The 22751-nt window shown below is 39.2% G+C and overlaps 2 protein-coding genes across 4 annotated transcripts in view; both read left to right on the top strand.

Moving 5' to 3' along the window:
* The first annotated feature begins 1763 nt into the window (after positions 1-1763).
* Positions 1764-19042, top strand: scly (selenocysteine lyase). Of its 3 annotated transcripts, none has more exons than XM_022675466.2 (13): positions 1764-1999; positions 4562-4659; positions 6360-6469; positions 6568-6668; positions 7597-7783; positions 8632-8759; positions 9236-9391; positions 9970-10076; positions 10953-10989; positions 12318-12401; positions 12598-12700; positions 13505-13580; positions 17965-19042. In XM_022675466.2, exons 2-13 carry the CDS (start codon positions 4565-4567, stop codon positions 18116-18118), a joined length of 1338 nt encoding a protein of 445 aa, XP_022531187.2. In that variant the 5' UTR covers positions 1764-1999; positions 4562-4564; the 3' UTR covers positions 18119-19042. The 3 variants fall into 3 exon arrangements, with proteins under 3 accessions (XP_022531187.2, XP_022531186.2, XP_022531188.2); XM_022675465.2 differs by having other exon boundaries at positions 1765-2058; XM_022675467.2 differs by having other exon boundaries at positions 1766-1877.
* Positions 19043-20353: 1311 nt separating this feature from the next.
* espnla (espin like a) overlaps positions 20354-22751 on the top strand; it is a 41990-nt gene continuing 39592 nt past the window's right edge. The window contains exon 1 of the mRNA XM_049479102.1: positions 20354-20647. Within this exon, the coding sequence (XP_049335059.1) occupies positions 20354-20647 (294 nt within the window). The remainder of the gene's footprint in view (positions 20648-22751) is intronic.

Here is a 22751-nt window from a genome sequence, read left to right as displayed (position 1 = left end):
GACTGCATTCACTCCTGTTTCAATTACAGGTTCCCTCCGAAATCCTCTTCCATGATGACATCACAGTGAGTATAAAGGGTGTGAGTGAGTGAGTGACGGTGCGCGTCCACTAGCACTTTGCTTCAATGCATGTCGCCGTGCTCTCACCACATCTCTCCGCTTGCCACGTGTGGGCGTGTCCGTGACGTTTTTGAATTCAAATATAGCAACAGATGTAGTAAATCGGTGAGTTGGGTGAGTGAGTGTAGAGGGTGTTGTGGTGGATTGTGGACGCAGCTTGGTGAAGGGGGTGTGAGTGAGTGAGTGAGTGAGTGTGTTGTGGATTGGGGACACAGCCTGGTGTAGAGGGTATGGGCGAGTTAGTGAGTGAGTGAGTGAGTGAGTGTGTTGTGGATTGGGGACGCAGCCTGGTGTAGAGGGTGTGGGTGAGTGAGTGAGTGTGTTGTGGATTGGGGACGCAGCCTGGTGTAGAGGGTATGGGTGAGTGAGTGAGTGAGTGAGTGAGTGAGTGTGTTGTGGATTGGGGACACAGCCTGGTGTAGAGGGTATGGGCGAGTGAGTGAGTGTGTTGTGGATTGGGGACGCAGCCTGGTGTAGAGGGTGTGGGTGAGTGAGTGAGTGTGTTGTGGATTGGGGACGCAGCCTGTTGTAGAGGGTGTGGGTGAGTGAGTGAGTGAGTGAGTGAGTGAGTTAGTGTGTTGTGGATTGGGGACGCAGCCTGGTGTAGAGGGTGTGGGTGAGTGAGTGAGTGAGTGAGTGAGTGTGTTGTGGATTGGGGATGCAGCCTGGTGTAGAGGGTGTGGGTGAGTGAGTGAGTGAGTGAGTGAGTGAGTGAGTGAGTGAGTGTGTTGTGGATTGGGGACACAGCCTGGTGTAGAGGGTGTGGGTGAGTGAGTGAGTGTGTTGTGGATTGGGGATGCAGCCTGGTGTAGAGGGTGTGAGTGAGTGAGTGCGTTGTGGATTGGGGACGCAGCCTGGTGTAGAGGGTATGGGCGAGTGAGTGAGTGAGTGAGTGTGTTGTGGATTGGGGACGCAGCCTGGTGTAGAGGGTATGGGTGAGTGAGTGAGTGTGTTGTGGATTGGGGATGCAGCCTGGTGTAGAGGGTATGAGTGAGTGAGTGTGTTGTGGATTGGGGACGCAGCCTGGTGTAGAGGGTATGGGTGAGTGAGTGAGTGAGTGAGTGAGTGTGTTGTGGATTGGGGACGCAGCCTGGTGTAGAGGGTATGGGCGAGTGAGTGAGTGAGTGAGTGTGTTGTGGATTGGGGACGCAGCCTGGTGTAGAGGGTATGGGTGAGTGAGTGAGTGAGTGAGTGAGTGTGTTGTGGATTAGGGACGCAGCCTGGTGTAGAGGGTGTGGGTGAGTGAGTGAGTGAGTGAGTGTGTTGTGGATTGGGGACGCAGCCTGGTGTAGAGGGTGTGGGTGAGTGAGTGAGTGAGTGTGTTGTGGATTGGGGACGCAGCCTGGTGTGGAGGGTGTGAGTGAGTGAGTGTAGAGGGTATTATGGTGGATTAGGGACGCAGCCTGGTGTAGAGGGTGTGGGTGAGTGAGTGAGTGAGTGAGTTGTGGATTGGGGACGCAGCCTGGTGTAGAGGGTGTGGGTGAGTGAGTGAGTGAGTGAGTGTGTTGTGGATTGGAGATGTAGCCTGGTGTAGAGGGTGTGGGTGAGTGAGTGAGTGAGTGAGTGAGTGAGTGAGTGAGTGAGTGTGTTGTGGATTGGGGACGCAGCCTGGTGACTCTCTCTGTGGTCGCTGGGGGGCGCTGTTCTGTAGGCTGCGGGCCGTTGGAGCTCTTCCTGCATTAGGGTGATCTGTGTGATCAGGAGCTGATCCGGGCTGGAGCAGCAGAGCTAATCATTCACCAGATAACAGACAGACAGTAAGTGTGAAGCGCTGCCGCGGAGTCCAGCACATCTGCGTGCGTGATTATACCGGGCTGGAGTGGGCTGGACTGGGTGGACTGGTCCGGGGGATGCTCGGGGAGGATCAGGACTGGAGCCGGTAAAGCCGCGCGGACCGCACACGTGTATCCCCGGCTGTTCCTGCGGGAGATCAGTGCAGTATGGCTGTGTTATTACTGTGTATTATATACAGGGTTATGATGGGGATTGTCTGCGGGCGGGGAGGAGGACAGCGGCGGGTCTGTTAGCGGGGTTAAACACAGGGAGCAGATACAGCTCAGTATACGGATATGATGTAATCCACTCCTGCCGGTAATATGGCACTGCCAGTGTTGTGCCGAATATCTGCCCCAGACACAATCAGACTTCAGCTTCTCTCTGTGGTTTATTATTAGTGCAGCTCGTGTGATTTTATCATTAATTTAGTCCTAAAGACAAACACGATTCATTACAGCGTTAAAATTAGCATATAAAGCTAAATTAAACCGTGAACATGGCCTACACATTATCATAGCTTAGCATTTTATTACTGTTTTAGAATATAAACAAAAAAAAAATCTTCTCATTCAATGTGTTTTCTTTCTTTTAATGATTTTTTACATTGTAAATTTAATATTTGAAGACTATATTAAAGCTATACAGTAACACATGCAGAATTATTTTATAAATAAAATGGTTTGTTAAACAAATCAGAATGTGTTTAATATTTTAGATTCTTCTAAGCAGCACATTTATCTTTGAGGGCAGATCTGCACACTCTTGGTATTTTAATCTCAGTGTCTTCATGAGGGAGAGTCACCTGAAATAGTTGTCTCAGCGTCTTGAGGGAGTTTCTGAAGGTGCTGAACAATAGTGAAATCACCATCTCAGTTGATCATGTTTAGATCGGGGGATTGTGGAGTACTAAAATTTTTTTGACTGTTTACTACATTATTCCATATGTGTCACTTAATTGTTTTTACATCTTTCATATTAATGTACAATGTAGAAAAATAAATGAAATAAATAGAATAAAATAAAAAAGCACTGAATGTGAAGGTGTGTCCAAACTTTTGATTGGTACTGTATATGTGTGGAAACAAAACAAAAAAATAAATAAATAAATGACACAACATGCAACGATACTTCAAACATTCATATTAGAGATCTGCCAATGCCGATATAAAAATATCTAACTTAAGAGATATAAACATAATACAAATAAATACAAATAAATCACTAATTGTAAAGTAGCACCACAAGTGTCGGCCAATTGTAATAGCACAGCCCGTGTCACGATACCGATATAATTCCATTATCATTGTGCATGGAAAGCTAAAACAAATACCACAGAAAAGGTATTGGCTGAAGCCTTAGCTTATTTTACCTATCATTTTTATCTAGCTAATATACCATTAACTTTTTATACAATGCAGTAATATTAATTTCACAAACTTCATACGTATGCATAAGAATAGATATGATCTTAACTGCTTAATGTTAATATATTTTATTAGAGTGTTTTAATAGCTTAAACATATATTTATTCTCCTTAGCCAACCTGTTGCTTTTGCCTTTTGAGTATTTGCCCTTCTGATATGTGTGTAACAGACCCAGTTATTGTTCAGAGAACATGAGAATATTTAGTTTGGGGTTAACAAACATGTGAATTTGCTAAGTGCGGACCACGCCTAAAGAAGTAGAGAAAGAAGAAGGAAAAAGGGGAGGGAACTCAGGGAAATTTGGGCTGGAGTTCTGAACTGCCTGCTTGAAGAATCATGCAGTTATATTCCCCCCTTTTATTTAATAAGAAGTGGAAGAGTAGAAAAGGGGGTTGTTGGGGAGGAGGTGGTTGCAAACTTTCGTCACGAGAGGTAGTTAGTTAGGGGAGGTATTTATAGGGTGGTTGATTGATACGGGGTGGAGTGGGTCCTTCTCCCAAACTTTTGTTATTACATAACATAATTTATTAACATTACATGCCATAAGTGCCATTAATCTTTATTTCATGAATGAGAATTGTTCTAGGGTAAGAGGGTCAGAGTTAGTTATGAGATTTAATCCATGTTTAAGCATAGATAAGTTTTTAACTAACTTTTTAACATAAGTTTAACTTGTTAACTATAAAATATACATAATTTGAACGAGTCGACCCTTTGTAGCAGTCTGGCCAGCATGACTTGGCTTTTTTCTGGCATAAAATAAATAATAACATATCAGCAAGTATCGCTTTGAAATATTGGCCATATCAGACAATGGTGATGATTTTAAAAGAAAGCAATTATCAACCGATATCGATATAATTCCAGTATCATTCTACACCCCTAAAAAAATATGGACACTTGTGAAAATGTGTAATAGTTCCCAGAGAAATTGTGCAATAATGTGTTAATGTTGAAAGCACTAATATAGTGTTATATAATGTGATATAACATAATAGACAAAATATGTTCTGTGTAACATTACTGCACCAATCATTACCCAGACTATATTTAAATTATTTAATAAAATGTAACTAATACTTTATGCAGTGTTTTTTTTTTTTTTTGGTGAGAGGTAAATAGGTCACAGTTATGTGGCAGATTAAACTGTGGTCTATGTTTGGAATGTCTTCTGTGCGATGCACGCTGACACCATAATGTACTTTGTTTGTTGTAATAATTTGTCTTTATCTTATATTTAGACGATGTCTGAGAAAGCTGCTTCCACAGTTATCCTGGACCACAACTCACGGGACAAGATCTCTCACCATGCAGGAGCTGATGTGGAGCGTGTGGAGAGGTGAGAGACATGGAGCTGCTGAGAGTAAATAAAGCAGATCCCAGTATTATGTTAATGAAGGATTGTTGGTTTCTAAATTCTTTTCCTGAAACCGTTCTTACAATATCGCCTTAATAAAGATCTTCTGCAGACTGAAATAGAGGCACAGATTCTCCTTCAGCACTGACAGACTGCTTAGCTAGTTGCTGAGATGTACAGAAAATAAATAAATTACATGAATAAGTTTTATATTCGGATTGAGTGATAAAATTCAGAAGACAATAACTTAGTATTAGTTTTAATTAATTAAAGACAGAAAAATAACTAGAAAACTTACAATTTCAAATGGCACTTAGCTACACTATATGGACAAAAGTATTGGGACACCTGATAATTGATTGTTTTTACTGGAGCCGCAGACTCTCAGCTTGAGCTGTGCAATATAATAAACATGTTGTTTCACTTTGTTTAAAAGCATTTTAATGACCCATGATGTTTATAGATTGCAATATCTTGACACATTCAGATCAACATCAGAATGCTATATCTTTTGGCCCTCATAATCCAAAAAAAAAGCTTAAGGTTTTTAATAATTTTAATTCATCATATTTGTAATACTTTATACTACACTCAAATCTATTTTCCAGCTTAATCACTGTTATGGTGAGCTGCATTATAGGGTACACAATGACAGGGTGGACAATTTTAGCAAAATTGCCATTTAAAGGAAACATGGTTGGACTAGAGCTGCAGATATGTCGAATTGTTCATGGTGATGTTCTTTACATTTAGATTTTCTAAAATGATTTTAATTACTGTGATGTTTTGCTGGAACAGGGTGGACAACTTAAGCTTTACCTCTCAAATCTCACTATGGCCTTTTATTGTTGTCTGTAAGGATTACAAACACAGCACTACAGGAAACTCAGCTCGCTGGTGTCACTAAATCATTTTAAATTTTTATTTTTTAACCACTTTCAGACAGCCTATAACTGTTTTAGTTGAGTATTTATATGTATATATTTATGTAGTCTTTTTAATTTATCTCATTTTCGAGTTTTGCATTTTAGCCTTTTTATTTTATTTTATTTCCTGTTTTCATATTTTTATTTTTATTTATTTTGTCCTTTAATTTATTCTATCTTCAGTTTTTCCTTTATTTTATTTCCATCACTTTCTTTTAAATCTTGGTGTTATTGGGTACTTAGTTTTTTAGTCCTATATATATTTTTTTATTTGTGTTTATTTTATTCAGTTTTACTTTTTACAGTTTTACCTTTAATTGTATTCAGTTTTACCGTTTATTTTATTTACATCACTTTCTTTAAAATCATGGTGTTATTAGGTACTTTAGTACTTAGGTACTAGGTTTTTTAGTCCTATATTTTTTTTATTTGTTTTTTTATTATGCTAATTATTTATTTCTTTATTTTATTGCTTTACATTTTAGCCTATCCACTTATCCTTTTATTCTGAGTTATTTTATTTTTTCTTAATTAAATCTTGTATTTTATGCTTGTTTTTCTAATACTTTTACCATTTTTTTACCATATGTTTTTGTTTATGAAGTTTCTTATTTTAGCTCACCTGATTAAATACTTTGTTGATTAAATTAAACTGGCCGGGTGATGCCTGTTGGACTCTAGTCTTAAAGTTATTAACCAAACCTATTTGTTCTGTTTTTGCATTCCATAATGTTTCCTCTCTTTTTTTCCCCCCAGGATTTACATGGACTACAATGCCACCACCCCAGTGGACCCGGAGGTGATCAGTGCGGTCACAGACGCTCTACATCACGCCTGGGGGAATCCCAGCAGCACATACCTGCCAGGTATCTTATTATCAGATCACACTGATCTAATGGACACACCTCAGACCCCGGTTACTCCCTGTGAACAGATTTACCCATATCTCACAGTCTGTTTCCAGGAGCAAAAGCCAAAGACATCATTACCCAGGCCAGAGGCAGCATCGCGACCATGATCGGGGGAAAAGCAGCAGATATTATATTTACCTCCGGCGGCACTGAGGTGAGGGCATCTGAGTGTGTGTGTGTGTTGTGTTTAGAGTGATGGGTGGGTTCAGTACAGTCTTTGTGTGTGTGTGTAGAGTGGTGGAAGGGTTCAGTTCTTGTGTGAAAGTGTATGAGTAGTGGTGGGAAGGGGTTCAGCTCTGTCTCTGTGTGTTGAGGAGTCTGACTGCCTGGTGGAAGAAGCAGTTGCAGAGTGTGGTAGTGGAGGCTTGGATGCTCCTGTATCTTCTGCTGGACAGCATCAGAGCAAAGAGTCTGTGTGAGGGATGGGTGGGGTCGTCCACAATGCTGGTGCGGATGCAGCGTGTGGTGTAGATGTCTGTGAGGAAGAGCAAAGAAAGCTAAAAAAAAAAAAAAACTTTAACCTTATTGGTAGAGCACACCGTAGAGTAGGGGTGTACCAGTGCAAAATTCACATTTGGGTTCATAACTCTGAATAAACTCCACGGTTCGGTACAATTTCGGTTCGATAGGTAAAAAAAAATAAAAAGGAATTTGTTTTAAAGAGGAAATGCAACTTACAGAATGCTCCATGTACTGTTTTAAATCCCCCCTGAGGTAGTTAAGGCAGACTGTATTGCATTAAGCAGTAAAATGTAAACTGTGAACTGTGAACCCTCATACATAGGTCTTATTTTTATCTAGTTTAAAAAAAGCTATTTTTTCATTGTTTATTATTGTAAAACAAAAAAAATAAATGCAAAATAAAGTTGTGACGTGAATAGAAAGTGTTATAATTTGTTTAATATTGGCAACATTTGAAAAAAGCTCAAGCCAAATCCTCCCCAAAATAGAGAATTGCACTTTGGCAGTAGGTAGGGAGAACTGGCTCAACTAAAAGTAATTTTATCATAACTGTGGAACTCAAATACACCATTCTGCTCTCAAGTATAATACCCCTGTTTTTCTCTGGTTGTTTTTCTCAGGCTAATAATATGGTGTTCCATTCGGCTCTGGAACTCTTCTGGAGCAGCAGAGCTTCAGCTGAGGGAGGTCGGGAGGAGAACCACCAGCTGAACGGAAACAAGGTCCTGCCTCACATCATCACCTCCAACGTAGAGCACGACTCCATCATAAACGCAGCGGAACACCTGTTAAAATCAGGCAAAGCAGGTAATGAAACTCTTCTTGGATTAAAAGTGTGCTTCTGCTTTGTGAAACACTATAGAACACCACCAGAGAAATACAATTGAGATAGGTAGGTGTATGTTTAAAACAGATTTGTTTAAACTAGTTAAAAGTAATAATCTACCCTGGGGTTTTGTTGGCTGAGCCGCAGCAAAGCCGCCCAGGCAGTTGGAACGAAACCACAGGGTAGATTTTTACTTTCTGGACCTGGACTCACCTCTGTGTGTAACTATAGGTTTACATAGGATCTCCGGTGGATTTTGCATTTTACAGAGACTCTAAGACTAGGTCAGTGACTAAACTGTACTTAGCAGGGCATTATTACACATGTTGTAAAGTGACATATGAAAAGACATATTAGAAAGATTGTTATTAGTGTAAAAATGTATTTATTTTGAAACATTTCTAACTGTTGTCCTCCTCACTGCCTTGCAGTGCTGTTAGCCAATCAGAGGTGATATGTTTGCATTTATGAATGTTCATGAGCAAGAGACGAAATCCTATCGTTTCTCTCTGCCCACTCCTCCACTGGATTAAAGCAGCGTTAAACCGGATCACCGGAGCACTTTTTTTTTTCGCAAAAAACAGCTCACATGCCACAATTTAAAATGAATGAAAAAAAAATGGAATGAGACCTTTTCAGTAAAATACTCCTTAGTTTAAAAAATAATACTCATTCAGCTGATTAATTATTTAATGCCATATAAACATCCCAAACTCTTATTTAATTAATTCAGTAATTACAATGAAACTAGAGGTCATTAATGTTAGATATTAAATATTAATGAAGTTTTGCATTTTCTCTGATACTTTGATTGGACTTATTTTTTTAGACGTCACTTTTCTGCCCGTTTCGAAGATGACAGGTCGGGTGGAGGTGGATGATGTGATGGCAGCATTGCGTCCCAGTACCTGCCTGGTGTCGGTCATGCTGGCCAACAACGAGACTGGCGTCATTATGGTAAGTGGACCATTTTTTGCTTTAACAAGTAACAACTGTGTCATAATGTAAAAATATAAAATAATATAAAAGCTACTGTGATGCACCACTGTGGATAGGGGCGTGGCCATTGTGACCTAGTAGTCTCGAAGCACAGCGGGACACAGACACAGGGGCTCTTGTCTCTTTACTAAAGTGTCTTTTGGATCCAGTTTCCCTTAACATTCCTCTTACTGCAAGCATTTCTCCTCGATTGAAAGCTGAAACAGGGCTTTTATGCCGGTTCAATGAGGTCCAGCTGGGACCGACTGGGGCTACACTTCCTGGCATAAGGGCGGACCCACGGTTCCCCCGCCTTCTCATGTCACACTACCATATTTGTGTATTTGGTGTTTGTACATATTAAAGCATAGTAAATCAAGTGTTCCTCTATTATCATATCTGTTTTGTTCCATTTAACTTATAAGAACTGCCTTTTTTGTGTCTTAATTTATTAGCCAATCAGGGACATTTGTCAGAAGGTGAGGTCAGCAGTCAGGCCATCATCTTCTCCCAGAGTTCTGCTGCACACAGATGCAGCTCAGGCCATCGGAAAGATCAAAGTGGATGCACGGGAGCTGGGGGTGGACTACATGACGATAGTTGGACACAAGGTGAGTAGTAGAAAAACTTTTTTCTTCTAAAAGAAAAATGCACTATGTTGCTAAAAGTATTTAGTCACCTATTTAAATAATTAAACTCAGGTTGTAATCACTTCCATGACCACAAGTGTATAAAAGCAGCACCTAGTCATGCAGACTGCTTCTACAAATATTAGTGAAAGAATGGGTCGCTCTCAAGAGCTCAGTGAACTCCAGCACTGTGGTACGGTCGTGAAATTTCCTCACTACCAAATATTCCACAGCCAACTGTCAGTGATATTATAACACAGTGGAAGAGACTGGGAACGACAGCGACAGAGTTCACCAACTTTCTGCAGAGTCACTACTATAGCTTCAGATTAGCTCAAGAACAGTAGAGCCTAGAGAACTTCCTGGAATGTAGAGTTTCCATGGCCAAGGAGTTCCATCCATGCCCTCATTAGGACACATAATTGTATCTTTTTCTTTTTTTCTTTTTTGCCTTTGCAATTAATTTTTTGTGGGATATTTATTTAGTTTTAAGTGAATTTCCAAATTGTCTGTAAATAAATTAATGTGAGAAATAAAACAATATCTATCATGCCTTACAGTTTTATGCCACTCGAATTGGTGCTTTGTACGTGAATGGTCCAGGATCGACGACGCCTCTGTACCCTTTGCTGTTTGGTGGAGGACAGGAGCGTAACTTCAGACCTGGGTATGGCTGTACATTTATACCAGTAGACACATGGATATACACTACCAGTCATAAATTTGAACACACCTTCTTATTCAGTGTTTTTATTTTAGTTATTTATTTATTTATTTGCCTAGATTTTATATATATATATATATATATATATATATATATATATATATATATATATATATATATATATATATATATACATATACTTAAGTCATTTAGACTATGAAGGAACGCATAAGGAATCCTGTAGTTACTTTAAAAGTGTTAAACAAACCAAAATACTCTGTGAGCCATTTAGATGGGCTTCTAAAGCTGGTAACTCTGATGAACTTATCCTGTTCAACAGAGGAAACTCTTCCTTTTCTTTTCCTAGGGCAGTCCTGATGAGAGCCAGTTTCATCACAACATTTTTTTTAAAAAGACTGCGCTTGAGGAAACTTCTTGAAATTTTTCTAATTGACTAATTTTCATTTCGGTTTTGTCATAATATGGATTAGAACATTACTCAAATAGGACTAATCATTGTATACCAACTTGAATTCACAACTTTACAACTGATGCTCTCAAACACATTAAGAGAGAAGAAATTCAAGTAAATAACTCTTGACAAGTTCAGCACAGCTTTTTACTGGTTTGTTTAACACGTTTTGTTTACTAAATAATTATATTATTTTGTATTAATCTCTAATGCAGAACGTTTTAAAATAATGAAAAAGCACTGAATTGTGTCCAAACCTTTGATTGGTACTGTGTGTACAAAGGTTTTTAGATACCTGTCCATTTAAGGGGTGTCCATAAACATTCAAATATATTTCTTGTAAATACAATAATATTAGCACACTGAAACTTACCTTTTTTATCTTTTCTTACATTTTTGCTTTTTAGGACTGAGAACACACCGATGATTGCTGGTCTGGGAAAGGTAAATGGTGCTATATTGGTGGGTACAATGGGTGGGTACTAGGGGTATAGTGGTACAGAAAATTTAAGGTTCAGTTCACACTTTGGTATAAACTCCATGGTTCGGTACGTTTTCGGTACGGTTGGTGGACAAAATTAAGAGGCTGGGCATTCTATATAGCCTCACCTTTATTAATTTCATAAAAACAATGAAACTTTATTATAATCATGTTTTGTTTTTTTGGGGGGGATGGAATGTTGTAACAGGGCTTAAGTTATTTTATTAAATGTTGAAACCAGGGTTCTCTCCTACTGTCATCGTGAGAGACTCCATCTTTTAGATCTTGTTGGAACAAACAAACAATGAGCCTGATTGTGGCGCTTTATTAAGAACAAAAACAACAGCATTTCTGTAACTGCTTAAACTACGAATATTTTTTTCCTAAGCATGTTACTGGATGCATTTCAGTGTTTGAGTTCTTTTTTTAAGAAATATCAACATTAGAGTATTAAAATTAAATTATATTCGTGCTGTCAATTACTTAAAATGAATTAAAATCATGATTACTTTTTTTAATGTTAGAATTTCCCGGTATTATTGTTAGGGGACAGTAATATTAGTGTAGTGTGGTTTAGGTCTGGCAGACTAGAGCTTTTTGTCCTGTATTATAATAAGAGTCAGAGAGAGGGAGGAAGAGTGAGTGAGCAAGAGAGAGACAGTACAAGCGAGTGAGAGAGAGAGAAAGCGAACAAAAGAGAGAGAGAGAGAGAGCTAAACTTCTCAGCATAGGCTAAGTCAGTAGGGAGTTGCTAATAGCAACAGTGCTACAGCTACACTTTCCGTGTGCAACACTTTATTAGTTCCGCATTATGTTCATTAGTTCTACAAGTCTCCTATAGCCTGTACCGTGTATTCTGTGTGTGTTTGCGCGAACCGTACCGTGACTTCCGTACCGTGACGGTTCGTAAAGAATACACGTACACCTCAAGTGGGTACAATGACAGCCAAAAGTCATGGGAGATTGTAGTGTCTCCTCACTTTTGCCACTTTCAGCTACAGAACGCTGAACTGTGGGATATGTGGGCGGGGTCCCTGCATTAAATGTAATTTCTGCCAGAGTCTGTCACACAATTTCAATTCCATCTAGGCAAGACTGGTAACAATCATTACCCCCACTGCACTGTCCATAGTAGGTGGTACTTTGGTAATCTGTGGTGTATTCCCTTGACACTGTGGATGAAACACATCATCGTCTATCATTCTATTAGGCCTCATTCTAACTCATTAAAAGTGTACATACTGATGTCCCATGACTTTTGTCAATGTAAATGTAATTTTTTTTGCCATAGGCTGCAGAGTTGGTGACTTCAAACCTTGCTGTGGATGAAGCTCATCTCATGGACATCAGACTCTACCTGGAGCAGAGGCTACTGGTTTGTTCTGCTATTCTATAAAACATTACTTTACAGTGTATTTCTTGTATTTACTTCTTATATGTTCTTATATTTAATCTGACACATATATATATATATATATATATATATATATATATATATATATATATATATATATATATATATATATATATATATATATATAAATGTCTGTGTGTCTGTTCTTTGTTGCCAGGCTGTGTTTGGAAAGGAGAAAATTCATTTTAACAGCCATTTCCCTGGAACAGAGACTCTACCCAACACATGCAATGTGTCTATTATGGGTCAAGGTCTACAAGGTCAGAGTCTTGAATCACATTTCTGTCTTTGCTAACTCCTAATTAAAAAAAATGTTTGGACAGTATGGAAAATACAGATACCCTCTTCTTTCATAGCCATGCTTTTGTAACATGTAGCATGTGGTTTTGCATTGTCTCTTTAAAAGGATGCATTAACATCCCTGAAAAAGGTGTTGACTTAGAGGCAGAGTATGTTGCTTTTGGATCTCAGTGTACTTTAATGCTGCATTAATGAAGTGTACTGACACACCCCCATACCATGACAGAACCTGGAATTGTGACTTGTTGATAACAGTCTGGAAGTTTTTTTTTATCTATAATGATCTAGTAATGTTGTAAGTGGTATTAGTGAATATAGTAACTCTGTATTGTAGTAGAGAAGTGGGTGGAGCTTCTGGTCATGGTGAACAAAAGGCTTGTGTTGTGTACAGTAAAGTTGTGAGTGGTGTTAGTGAATATAGTAACTCTGTATTGTAGTAGAGAAGTGGGTGGAGCTTCTGGTCATGGTGAACATAAGGCTTGTGTTGTGTACAGTAAAGTTGTGAGTGGTATGGCTGGTTGGTGTATATCTAATATCTAATATGATCTATTTGCTGTTTCTAGACAGTCTGAAGTCCCAGTGTGTCACTGGTCACGAGTGGGCACTCAAATATTAATGCATGAATTGAATTAGCGAGGTTAATTTAGTAAATGTATTTTATGCGTGACGTGCGCTGAGTAGAAGTGGGTCATGTCCTGACCTCGGCCATTTGTAAAACACAATAGCTGTGCTGAATAATTGATGTGACCTCCCCCCTGCCATAGGTCGCAGAGTCCTGTCCACCTGCAGGAGGTTACTGGCTAGTGTGGGAGCCGCCTGCCACTCGGGGCGAGGAGATCAGTAAGTGTCCTGGACGTGCACTCGCACACTCGTGCTGTAGCTCTTTTGGATTTTGGACTTTGCTAAAAAAAAAAAAAACAAAAAAAAAAAACATTCATAATAAAATGTGTTAATAATTAATTAATTAATTATGAATTGCATCACATATAAACATAATATAGAGCAGTTTTTAGGGATGTTCTTTGTTATAGTACGGATATATAGAAACTTCTTTTTATGACAGTCTGTCAGTATCATGGAATTATATAATTATTAGCAGAGACCACATGCTATACAAAATAAAAGAATGTAATGACTATATTTTGGATTCCTTACAGTGACAAGTTATTGGGGGAAACTGTACTGTAATTGAAAGAAGGCTCTATTTTAGACCCTTTTGGAGCTTCTAGTGTGGATACAAGATGAGATTGAGATGGTTGGGTATGGAGGTGTAAAGGTTCTGTATGGAATCCTGCAGCACATTTACCCACAGATGTTGCTGCAGCTGGGCCTGTACATCCTGCTCTACACTCAAAGGTTGCTGAAGCTGCTGTGCCAGCTAGTCCTTAAAATGCTTTATGGGTGATACATTTGGGAAACTGTAAAACAGTGTAGTGTGTGGGTGAGCATTATCCTGCTGAAAAATGCTGCTGAAAAACACTGCTGAAAAACACATGGCAGCAGGATGTCCTGCACAGATCTCTGAGCTGTTAGTGTCCCTTGTTTCACTACGGCTTTGCAGTTATTTTCACAGCAATAGCAGGACCATTGTCGGACCCAAGCGGAACCAGATTTGTCGCTAAAGATGATATGGTTCCAGTATGTAGCAGTCCACACCAGTGTCCCCAACACCTCTTAAACAACATCTTCCAGTGTGCTGTAAAGCCATTTCTACCAGTTACTAATCTCTCATCTCTCATCTCATTTTATCCAGTTAGAACGGTGGGATCTGAAGACACAGTAAACTAGTGGGTGGGGTTCGAAGAGAACACTAATGAAGATTATACTATAAATATATACAGTCATGTGAAAAAATTAGGACACCCTATGAAAACCTGTATATTCTTTAACATATTTGGACATGTGGATATTTACTATCAAATTTAACAGTACTGAGATATCCAAGTAATATGACTAAACAATAAAAAAATAAGAAACACCTTTTTACAACTTTATGTAAAATGTAATTCAAAAAGAATGCAATTTCTGGTGAGGCATAAATTAGGACACCCCTATATATTGGGCCACTTAAAATAGTTAAGATCACACACAGGTGTGTCATATCAGGTGCACATGATCAGAACATCGTTACCCAGCATGTTGAATGAGGCTTACCCTATTTAAACCTCAGAAATGTAGTTTGGTGTGTCCCTGACTGTTGAAGTAAGAGTGAGCACCATGGTGAGATCCAAAGAGCTGCCTGACGCCCTCAGAAAGAAGATTGTGGCTGCTTATGAGTCTGGAAAGGGATTTAAAAAGATCTCCAAAAATTTTAACATCAGTCATTCCACCATCCGGAAAATTGTTTACAAGTGGAGGACATTCAAAACAACTGTGACCATGCCCAGGTCTGGCCGTCCAAGCAAGTTCACCCACAGAGCAGACCGTAAGATGCTAAAAGAAGTCATGAAAAATCCTAAAATTTCATCACAGAACCTACAGCAGGCTTTAGCTACTGTCGATGTGAAAGTGCATGACTCAACTATCAGAAAGAGACTACACAAGTTTAATTTTCATGGGAGGTGTGCAAGGAGGAAACCTTTGCTCTCTAAGAAAAACATTAAGGCCAGACTGAAGTTTGCCAGAGATAATGCAGACAAAGACCAGGACTTCTGGAATAATGTTCTTTGGACAGATGAGTCTAAAGTTGAATTATTTGGACACCAGAAAACAAGACATGTCTGGCGTAAACCAAATACAGCATTTCAAGAAAAGAACCTCATACCAACTGTGAAGCACGGAGGTGGAAGTGTCATGGTTTGGGGATGCTTTGCTGCAGCAGGACCTGGCCAGCTCACCATCATAGAATCCACCATGAATTCTGCTGTGTATCAGAGGATGCTTGAGGAACATGTGAAACCATCTGTAAGAAAATTAAAGCTGAAGCGGAACTGGACCTTGCAACATGACAATGACCCAAAACATACCAGTAAATCCACCAAGGACTGGCTAAAAACTAAGAAGTGGAGAGTCCTGGAATGGCCAAGTCAAAGTCCAGATCTTAATCCAATTGAGATGCTGTGGAGTGATTTAAAACGAGCTGTACATGCAAGACGCCCCTCAAACATCTCACAGCTGAAAGAATTCTGCATTGAGGAGTGGGGCAAACTTTCTTCAGATCGATGTCAGAGATTGGTGGGTGGCTACAAGAAGCGTCTCATTGAAGTTATTTCAGCCAAAGGGGGCAACACTAGTTATTAGAGGGTGGGGTGTCCTAACTTTTTCCTCCGTTATAATATGCCTTTTTGTTCATAACTTTTGTTTTATGAGTAAAACGATGTTAATTTTGGTTGTTTAGTTGCAATTAAATTACTTTCTTTTCGAGAAATAAATAAAAACGATTTTGGACATTGATATGTGAACATTTCTCAATAAAGAGCGGACTCTTTAATGGGGTGTCCTAATTTTTTCACATGACTGTATATATTTATTATAATAAATATAGCACAGTCTGACACTGGTCTTGATTATTTTTAATAATAAATAATACTGTGTATTTGAGAATTGACACAGTGTTGCAAAAACATAATATTGTAATTAGTGGTGCCAGTTGAAAAAAAAAAATAATAATAATTACAGCAAAATTTGGTGATTTTGCACATTTTCTTCTTTAGGCTTTTAGATTTTAAATAATGAGCATTTAAATGTAAATAAAAAAATATTGTTAGATTGGCTAAATGGAATTATATTCATATTAGTGGTGTCAGTTACTTAGAGCAGCACTAGGTAGGATTTCCTTGATTTTTGATCTTTTTAAATAAGTAAAATTACAGCTTGAAACTTACTGCAGCGCTGCATTGAGGTGTAATAGGAGGAATAGCGGTGCTCTCTTGTCTTTGCCAGAGCTCCTCTGAGCTCAATCCAGACTCTGTAAGTTTTCTGAGGCGGCCGCGACCAACGCTCGCGAGAACTGCGACCTGCTTTCCGACCTTTAGTTCTAACAGTTCTACAAGAACTACTGGTTCATTCTTTACAAACTAACATACAAACACTCTGGCAGAAGCTGGAAAGAGACCGAATATGTCTGTGAAAGCCAGAAAACAAGAAAGAGAAACTAATCCGCCTGAAACATTATTACACTCTACAACTGTAGGGGAGCCCACGAGCACAAAATCTCAATCCTACCTAGTGGAGCTTTAAAAAAAATAAATTATTATTATTTTATATTAATGGTCACTAGGTTCTAATAAAATCAGTGAACTATGGGACCAAACATGTTGACATGATTAATGTGTGTAAAAAAAAAAAAAAATCAGTGTTATTTCTGTGTTAAAAATTAAGCGCTTGTGTTAATACATTAATGTTAACAGCACTAATTGCAATACTTCAATATACCATTATTTTCTAAAACCGCTATTAGTTATAACTACGGCTGTCACATTAACACATTAATTTTGATTAATTACAGACCAGTAACGCATTAAAATAATAAAGCTGATTAAAGCTGATTAATCGTCCCCCCACCCTGCCCTCACTGGGGTAAACAGAAAAGCTATTCTTGGTGTTCTGACCTGCATAACTGAAGAGTAATGTACAGACATCATACACTTATCATATCAAAAAGCAGAACTTACCATATCTAACCAGCACAGAAACATCATTCTGATATCAAAAACCAGTCATTAATTAGTCTCAGAAAAGGGTTAGCATCCAGGCTAACACACTTCCAGCATAATGCTGTTAGTTAGCATTGAGCCGCTGCTAGCTATATTCTGGTGTTCTGAGGTAAATATCTAAAGACTCTCTTGAACAATAACCATAATCCATATATATCAATATATATATATATACCTACAATCCATCTGTTATCAAACTTTACCAATTAATACAGATTAGAAAACAGTTAGCATCACAAGTTACAAGTTAGCAATTGTAGATAATCTGCCATTTTGGTCTTAGGGCAGAAAATATTAATGAAAAGATATGTACTAAAACTTATGATTAAACTGACTAAAATAATAAATAGCATCCAGTATTTTATTTTATTTGGATTTTACTAACTAAAGTTTGATCAAAATATGGTCAAATATCTATTATATATATTTTAAAAAATAATTTTTAAGCACTATTGGTACATTTTATTATTACAGAGCAACATATTCCAGTTATTAATGTAAAAATGTATCTCTTTTAATATGTTTTTAAATAGTCTAGAAACTCCTTTAATTATGTGTGTTCTCTGCAGGCCCTCACACATTCTTCTGAACTGTGGAATCGCATACCACGTGGCAGCGAACGCTCTGCGAATCAGCGTGGGCAGAGCGACCACCCGAAAGGACGTGGATTTGGTGGTGGAGGACCTGAAAGAAGCTGTGGAGAAACTGGAACAAAAGAACTAGCGCCTTTTTGTTAGAACTCCCCTGGTGGTGTGGAGGCTGCTGCACAGCTGTACATTGTAGTGTGCGTAGTGAGTGGATCTTGATAAGGCCTGTCACAATAACTATATTTGTTGGGACAATATATTGTCCTAAAATAATAGAGATAAACAATATTATTGTTGTTTAAAGCAGGACATATTGTGCCACTGGTATAATGGTAACATTATAGCATAATTATCTAATCACATAAAAATGTAGGAATATTCAGACATTGCAATTGAAATATAAATATTTTACAATATCCTAAATATATTGGCTGCTGTCAGCCAAAAAACATAAAGGACAATATTGACGTTGACAAAAATGATTAATATTGATATTGTACAATAAATCAGAAACGTAATTATCGTAACAGGCCGACTCCTGATCTTCTCAGATTTTTTTAGGAAGAGAGTCAAAGAAACAAAGTTACAAGTGGATTCTTTAAAAGCCATGAAATGCCACAGCCGTGGCTAATTAAGTTGCAGTTTATTTCAATTGATTAATTATTTATTTTGTTTATAAATAAATGTGCATATATTTAAAGGCTAAAAAACGTGCTGGGAAAATGCTTTGCTGTGTTGTTAAATTATGGGGCTGCACTTCTATAAACCAGATGCACTAACTGTTGACGATGCAGTTTTATTACAAGGATATGGTGGGAATTATTTATTTAATTAAATATAAAGACGTGTTCTTCGTTTATTAAAACTGTAGTAAGTTTGTGTAATTGTGCTTTAAAAAATTATTATTATTATTATTATTATTATTATTATTATTATTATTATTATTATTATTGATGTTGTTATTTTACAAAATAGGTACCAAATATATTATTGTCCAAAGTTTTTCTCATTGCAGATTTTGATAGTTCTTTGCTCCAATAAAATGCTATTTATTTAAAAACGTGCAGTATGGTTGTGATTTATTACAATTGAAAATGCCTTAGGATGGATTATATACATACATTTCTTTGTTGTCTAGACTGAATATACTGTAGAGTTTAGTCATGTTTACATGGTTTATTACAAGTAGAGTAAAAAAAAAAAGTCTTAATGGATTTGTCATACAGGAACAGTTGTGTCAAAAGTGAGAATTGACAATAAATAGTTTCACCATTGTGAGAAATTGTGTGTTTTTTTTTTTTAAGTGTTATCAGTTAGTTTTTACATGGTAAGATTTCAGTAAAACCAGAGAACATGTTAGTGTATGCACACTATATGCCCAAATGTTTTTGGACTCCTGATCTACTGAATACAGACATTTTTAGATACTTTAAGCTGCAGCCACTGCTGACAGATGTGTAAATACACACTGTATAAAATAAATAATACCAATAGAACACTCTGGAGCAGATTGCAAACATAAGCACACATAAACCCTTTGTTTTGACCCATTCTTCTTGTAAACATTTTCGTTATATGATGGTTCATGCCAGATTCTTCCGAGCCAGTAAAGAAGTGGGTGCAGCTTCTGGACATGGCGAACATAAGGCTTGTGTTGTGTACAGTAAAGTTGTAAGTGGTATTAGTGAATATAGTTACTCTGTATTTTAGTAGAGAAGTGGGTGGAGCTTCTGGTCATGGTGAACATGAGGCTTGTGTTTTGTAGAGTAAAGTTGTAAGTGGTATTTAATGTTATTGTAATGCCAATAGATTAGGACCATAATAGCAGAGGGCCTACATAAACCTATTGATAGTTTAGTCCCTTGTTCTGTATTGTAATGGACACAGCTTGGGCTATTCAGAGGGGCATAAATATTTAACTCTAGTTGTAAAAACCCAGAGTTAACCCTCTCTATACCTCCACACGCTGAACCGCACGTGTCTGCAGATGCTGAATATCCTGTTTTCTAAGTTTCCGGCAGGTCGGCGCTGCTCGGCCCAGCCGTGTGTGGTGGCATGTGTCTGTCTGGGCACGGTGGCAGCACTGGGCCTTAGGCAGCCATGCTTTTGTGCAGTAGCTGGGCTTCTTTCATTACCTTTACAGCTCACTGAGCCTGACCTGCTCTTCTCTATCCAGCACACACACACACACACACACACACACACTCGCACACACACATTGCACACCGGCACATCCGTCTGCCAGCTGGCAGTATCTGTGGTATCAGTTTCCATCGGCCATGCTGGAGTGTGTATGCGGGCAAGGTAGGCTGAGCTTCGGCCCGGACCGGACACAGGTGGCCAGTCTGAAGCGGGTAGAGGCCGGGGTACAATGGTGCTCCATAGGGCCATCGCTGCTGCCCGGGCAGGGGACCTGGCAAGCCTGAAGGAGCTGGCAGTCGCTGGGCACCTGACAGACGCCATCGCGGATGCCCAGGGGGCGGGGCCTGTCCACCATGCGGCTCGCTGTGGCCAGCTGGACTGTCTGCGCTTCCTGGTGACAGAGGCAGAACTGGAAGCTAATAGTAAGGCCCTGAATGGTGCCACGCCTGTCCATGATGCAGCTGCCACTGGACACACCCCAGAGCTGCAGTGGCTGGTACAGAGTGCCGGATGCAGTGTGCAGGTGAGAGGGATTGAGAGGCAGGTGTGTGGGTGGGTCCATAGGAGACGTGATGGCTGATGTTGGGGGTGTGGTTCTTTGTTGACTCATGACTCATCAAATCTTTGGCGTGATTGTATTGGTGTTTTTTTTTTTTTTTTATATATAAAAAGAATGAAGCTTTGAAAAAAGGGACTACATAATAATGATGAGTTTCTTTGATTTTACCAAATTGAAAACCTCTGGAATATAATCAAAAGGGAAAATGGATGATCACAAGCCATCAAACCAAGCTGAACTGCTTAAATATTTTCACCAGGAGTGATATAAAAGTTATCCAAAAGCAGTGTGCAAGACTGGTGGAGGAGAACATGCCAAGATGCATGAAAACCGTGATTAAAAACCAGGGTTATTCCACCAAATATTGATTTCTGAACTCTTTATGAAAATGAATTTGTTTCATTTGCATTATTTTGAGCTCTGCATCTCTGTTGTTATTTAAGCCATTTTTCATTCGATCTTTAGCAGATTCCTTAATCTGATTTTTAGACTCTAAGAAATTGTGCTGTTTACCTGACTACTTTAATAATCCGACAATCTTAACTGCAGTAATCTGATTATTAATGTTTTTTCCCAGGTCACTTCCACCTGTTCTAGACAAGTCGGACTTCGCATAACTGGATTGGAGCTGTAGTTGGGGGGCGGGGTTATAGGTAGTCGCTGTAGGACAGTGTGAACAGTGTGGACAGTATGGCTACATCACCCTCTCCTGTTCCATGTTTTGGCCTTTGTCCAGTAGAGTTGCATGACCATGCTAATCTTTAGCAGATGGGGTGGAGGGGTCTCACTCTACCCTCCAACGCTGCAGCTCGAGCTGTTTACTGGACTGGCCCCATGGCCCTCGGCGGCCCCCCGGGACCCGGCCACAGCCCTCTCTCACACTAATGCGAACCGGCTCTCTGAAACTCAGCAACCCCTGGAAGGGGTTTATGGCCAGCTGTGTTGTATTAGCGTTCGGGTTTAAGTGGCTTGTTGTCGTTCGCTCGAGCGATAACATTATTCCGGGTTGGTGGTCTCGCTGGCGTTTATCAGAGCGAGGTGGGCGACGGCCTTGTTTTTATTCTGATTTAATTTTTATTTTCTCTCGGACTCCGCATGCCAACGTGAGGTCAAGGATTTAAGCGGGCTGAGTAATTAATGAACATTTGAACATTTCCTCCGGCTGATTAAATAAAGATGGCTGGTCTAATTGGATTACGCTGGTGGAGTTGTGGGTGGTGGCCAGTTTAGTGACCTGGTTGGCAGAAGTGTGTCAGTGAAGGCACAGTACCAGCAGTTGCTATGGTGGTGTTTTGTGGTGACATCAGTATGTAAGTGATCTCTTAGTATCTGAATGTTCTTTCAAGTCAAGTAACAGCATACATCGATCAAGCATAACAATGTAACCACTCCCTTGTTTCTACACCCATATATCATATCATTTTTTCATCTTTACTGATCATAAAGGACACTTTGTAGTTCTCACTGGGGGTTTGGTGTTTTATCTGATTTTCTGTCCTGTAAAGCTACTTTGTGACAAAATCAGCTGTAAAAAACAACAACAATAAATGATTAAACGATGAGCATTGTCCCATTGGAATAGTGCACCAGAGTCTGCATTCAGAAAAGGTAGGGCCACTGGTTGCAGAATCAACATACCTTTTGGTTGTAAAAATGCCTGTAGTGAAGACCAAAGGTGATCTGGTATTGTACGAAACTGCGTCCCCCCACCATGACACCAGACCTTCTGGATGTGTTACTTGGGACAAGAAACCATTGATCTTGGTGCCGACCACAGTGCTTTCACAAATGCAATGTCATCTTTAGGACAAAAGCCTGTTACTTGTCTTTGAAGATGTAGGGCCCTACTTTAGCAGATTTTTTATGGTGCATCTAGATTTAGGTTAAATGAGCTGGGTGTACATGCGCTGAGGGCGCACAGTAGGGGTTGGATAGGATTGGGTAGCTGACTGATGACTGTTGTCAAGGTTTAAATCAGTCAGTGGTGCACCTGTATTTCCTGCTGCCAAAATAGAAACACGCCAGAAATTTACCTGAACACACCTCACTTCCAGACCACCACACCCAT

Source organism: Astyanax mexicanus, chromosome 5, assembly GCF_023375975.1.
Source record: "Astyanax mexicanus isolate ESR-SI-001 chromosome 5, AstMex3_surface, whole genome shotgun sequence".
Taxonomy (NCBI): domain Eukaryota; kingdom Metazoa; phylum Chordata; class Actinopteri; order Characiformes; family Acestrorhamphidae; genus Astyanax; species Astyanax mexicanus.
This window is presented reverse-complemented; position numbering and strand designations above follow the sequence as displayed.

Excerpts from the sequence above, each read along its gene's own strand:
- scly (XM_022675466.2), top strand. The coding sequence starts at position 4,565 with ATGTCTGAGAAAGCTGCTTCCACAGTTATCCTGGACCACAACTCACGG. Across the intron at positions 4,660-6,359 it reads GATGTGGAGCGTGTGGAGAG|GATTTACATGGACTACAATG; the intron begins GTGAGAGACATG and ends TTTTCCCCCCAG. Across the intron at positions 10,990-12,317 it reads TGATTGCTGGTCTGGGAAAG|GCTGCAGAGTTGGTGACTTC; the intron begins GTAAATGGTGCT and ends TTTTTGCCATAG.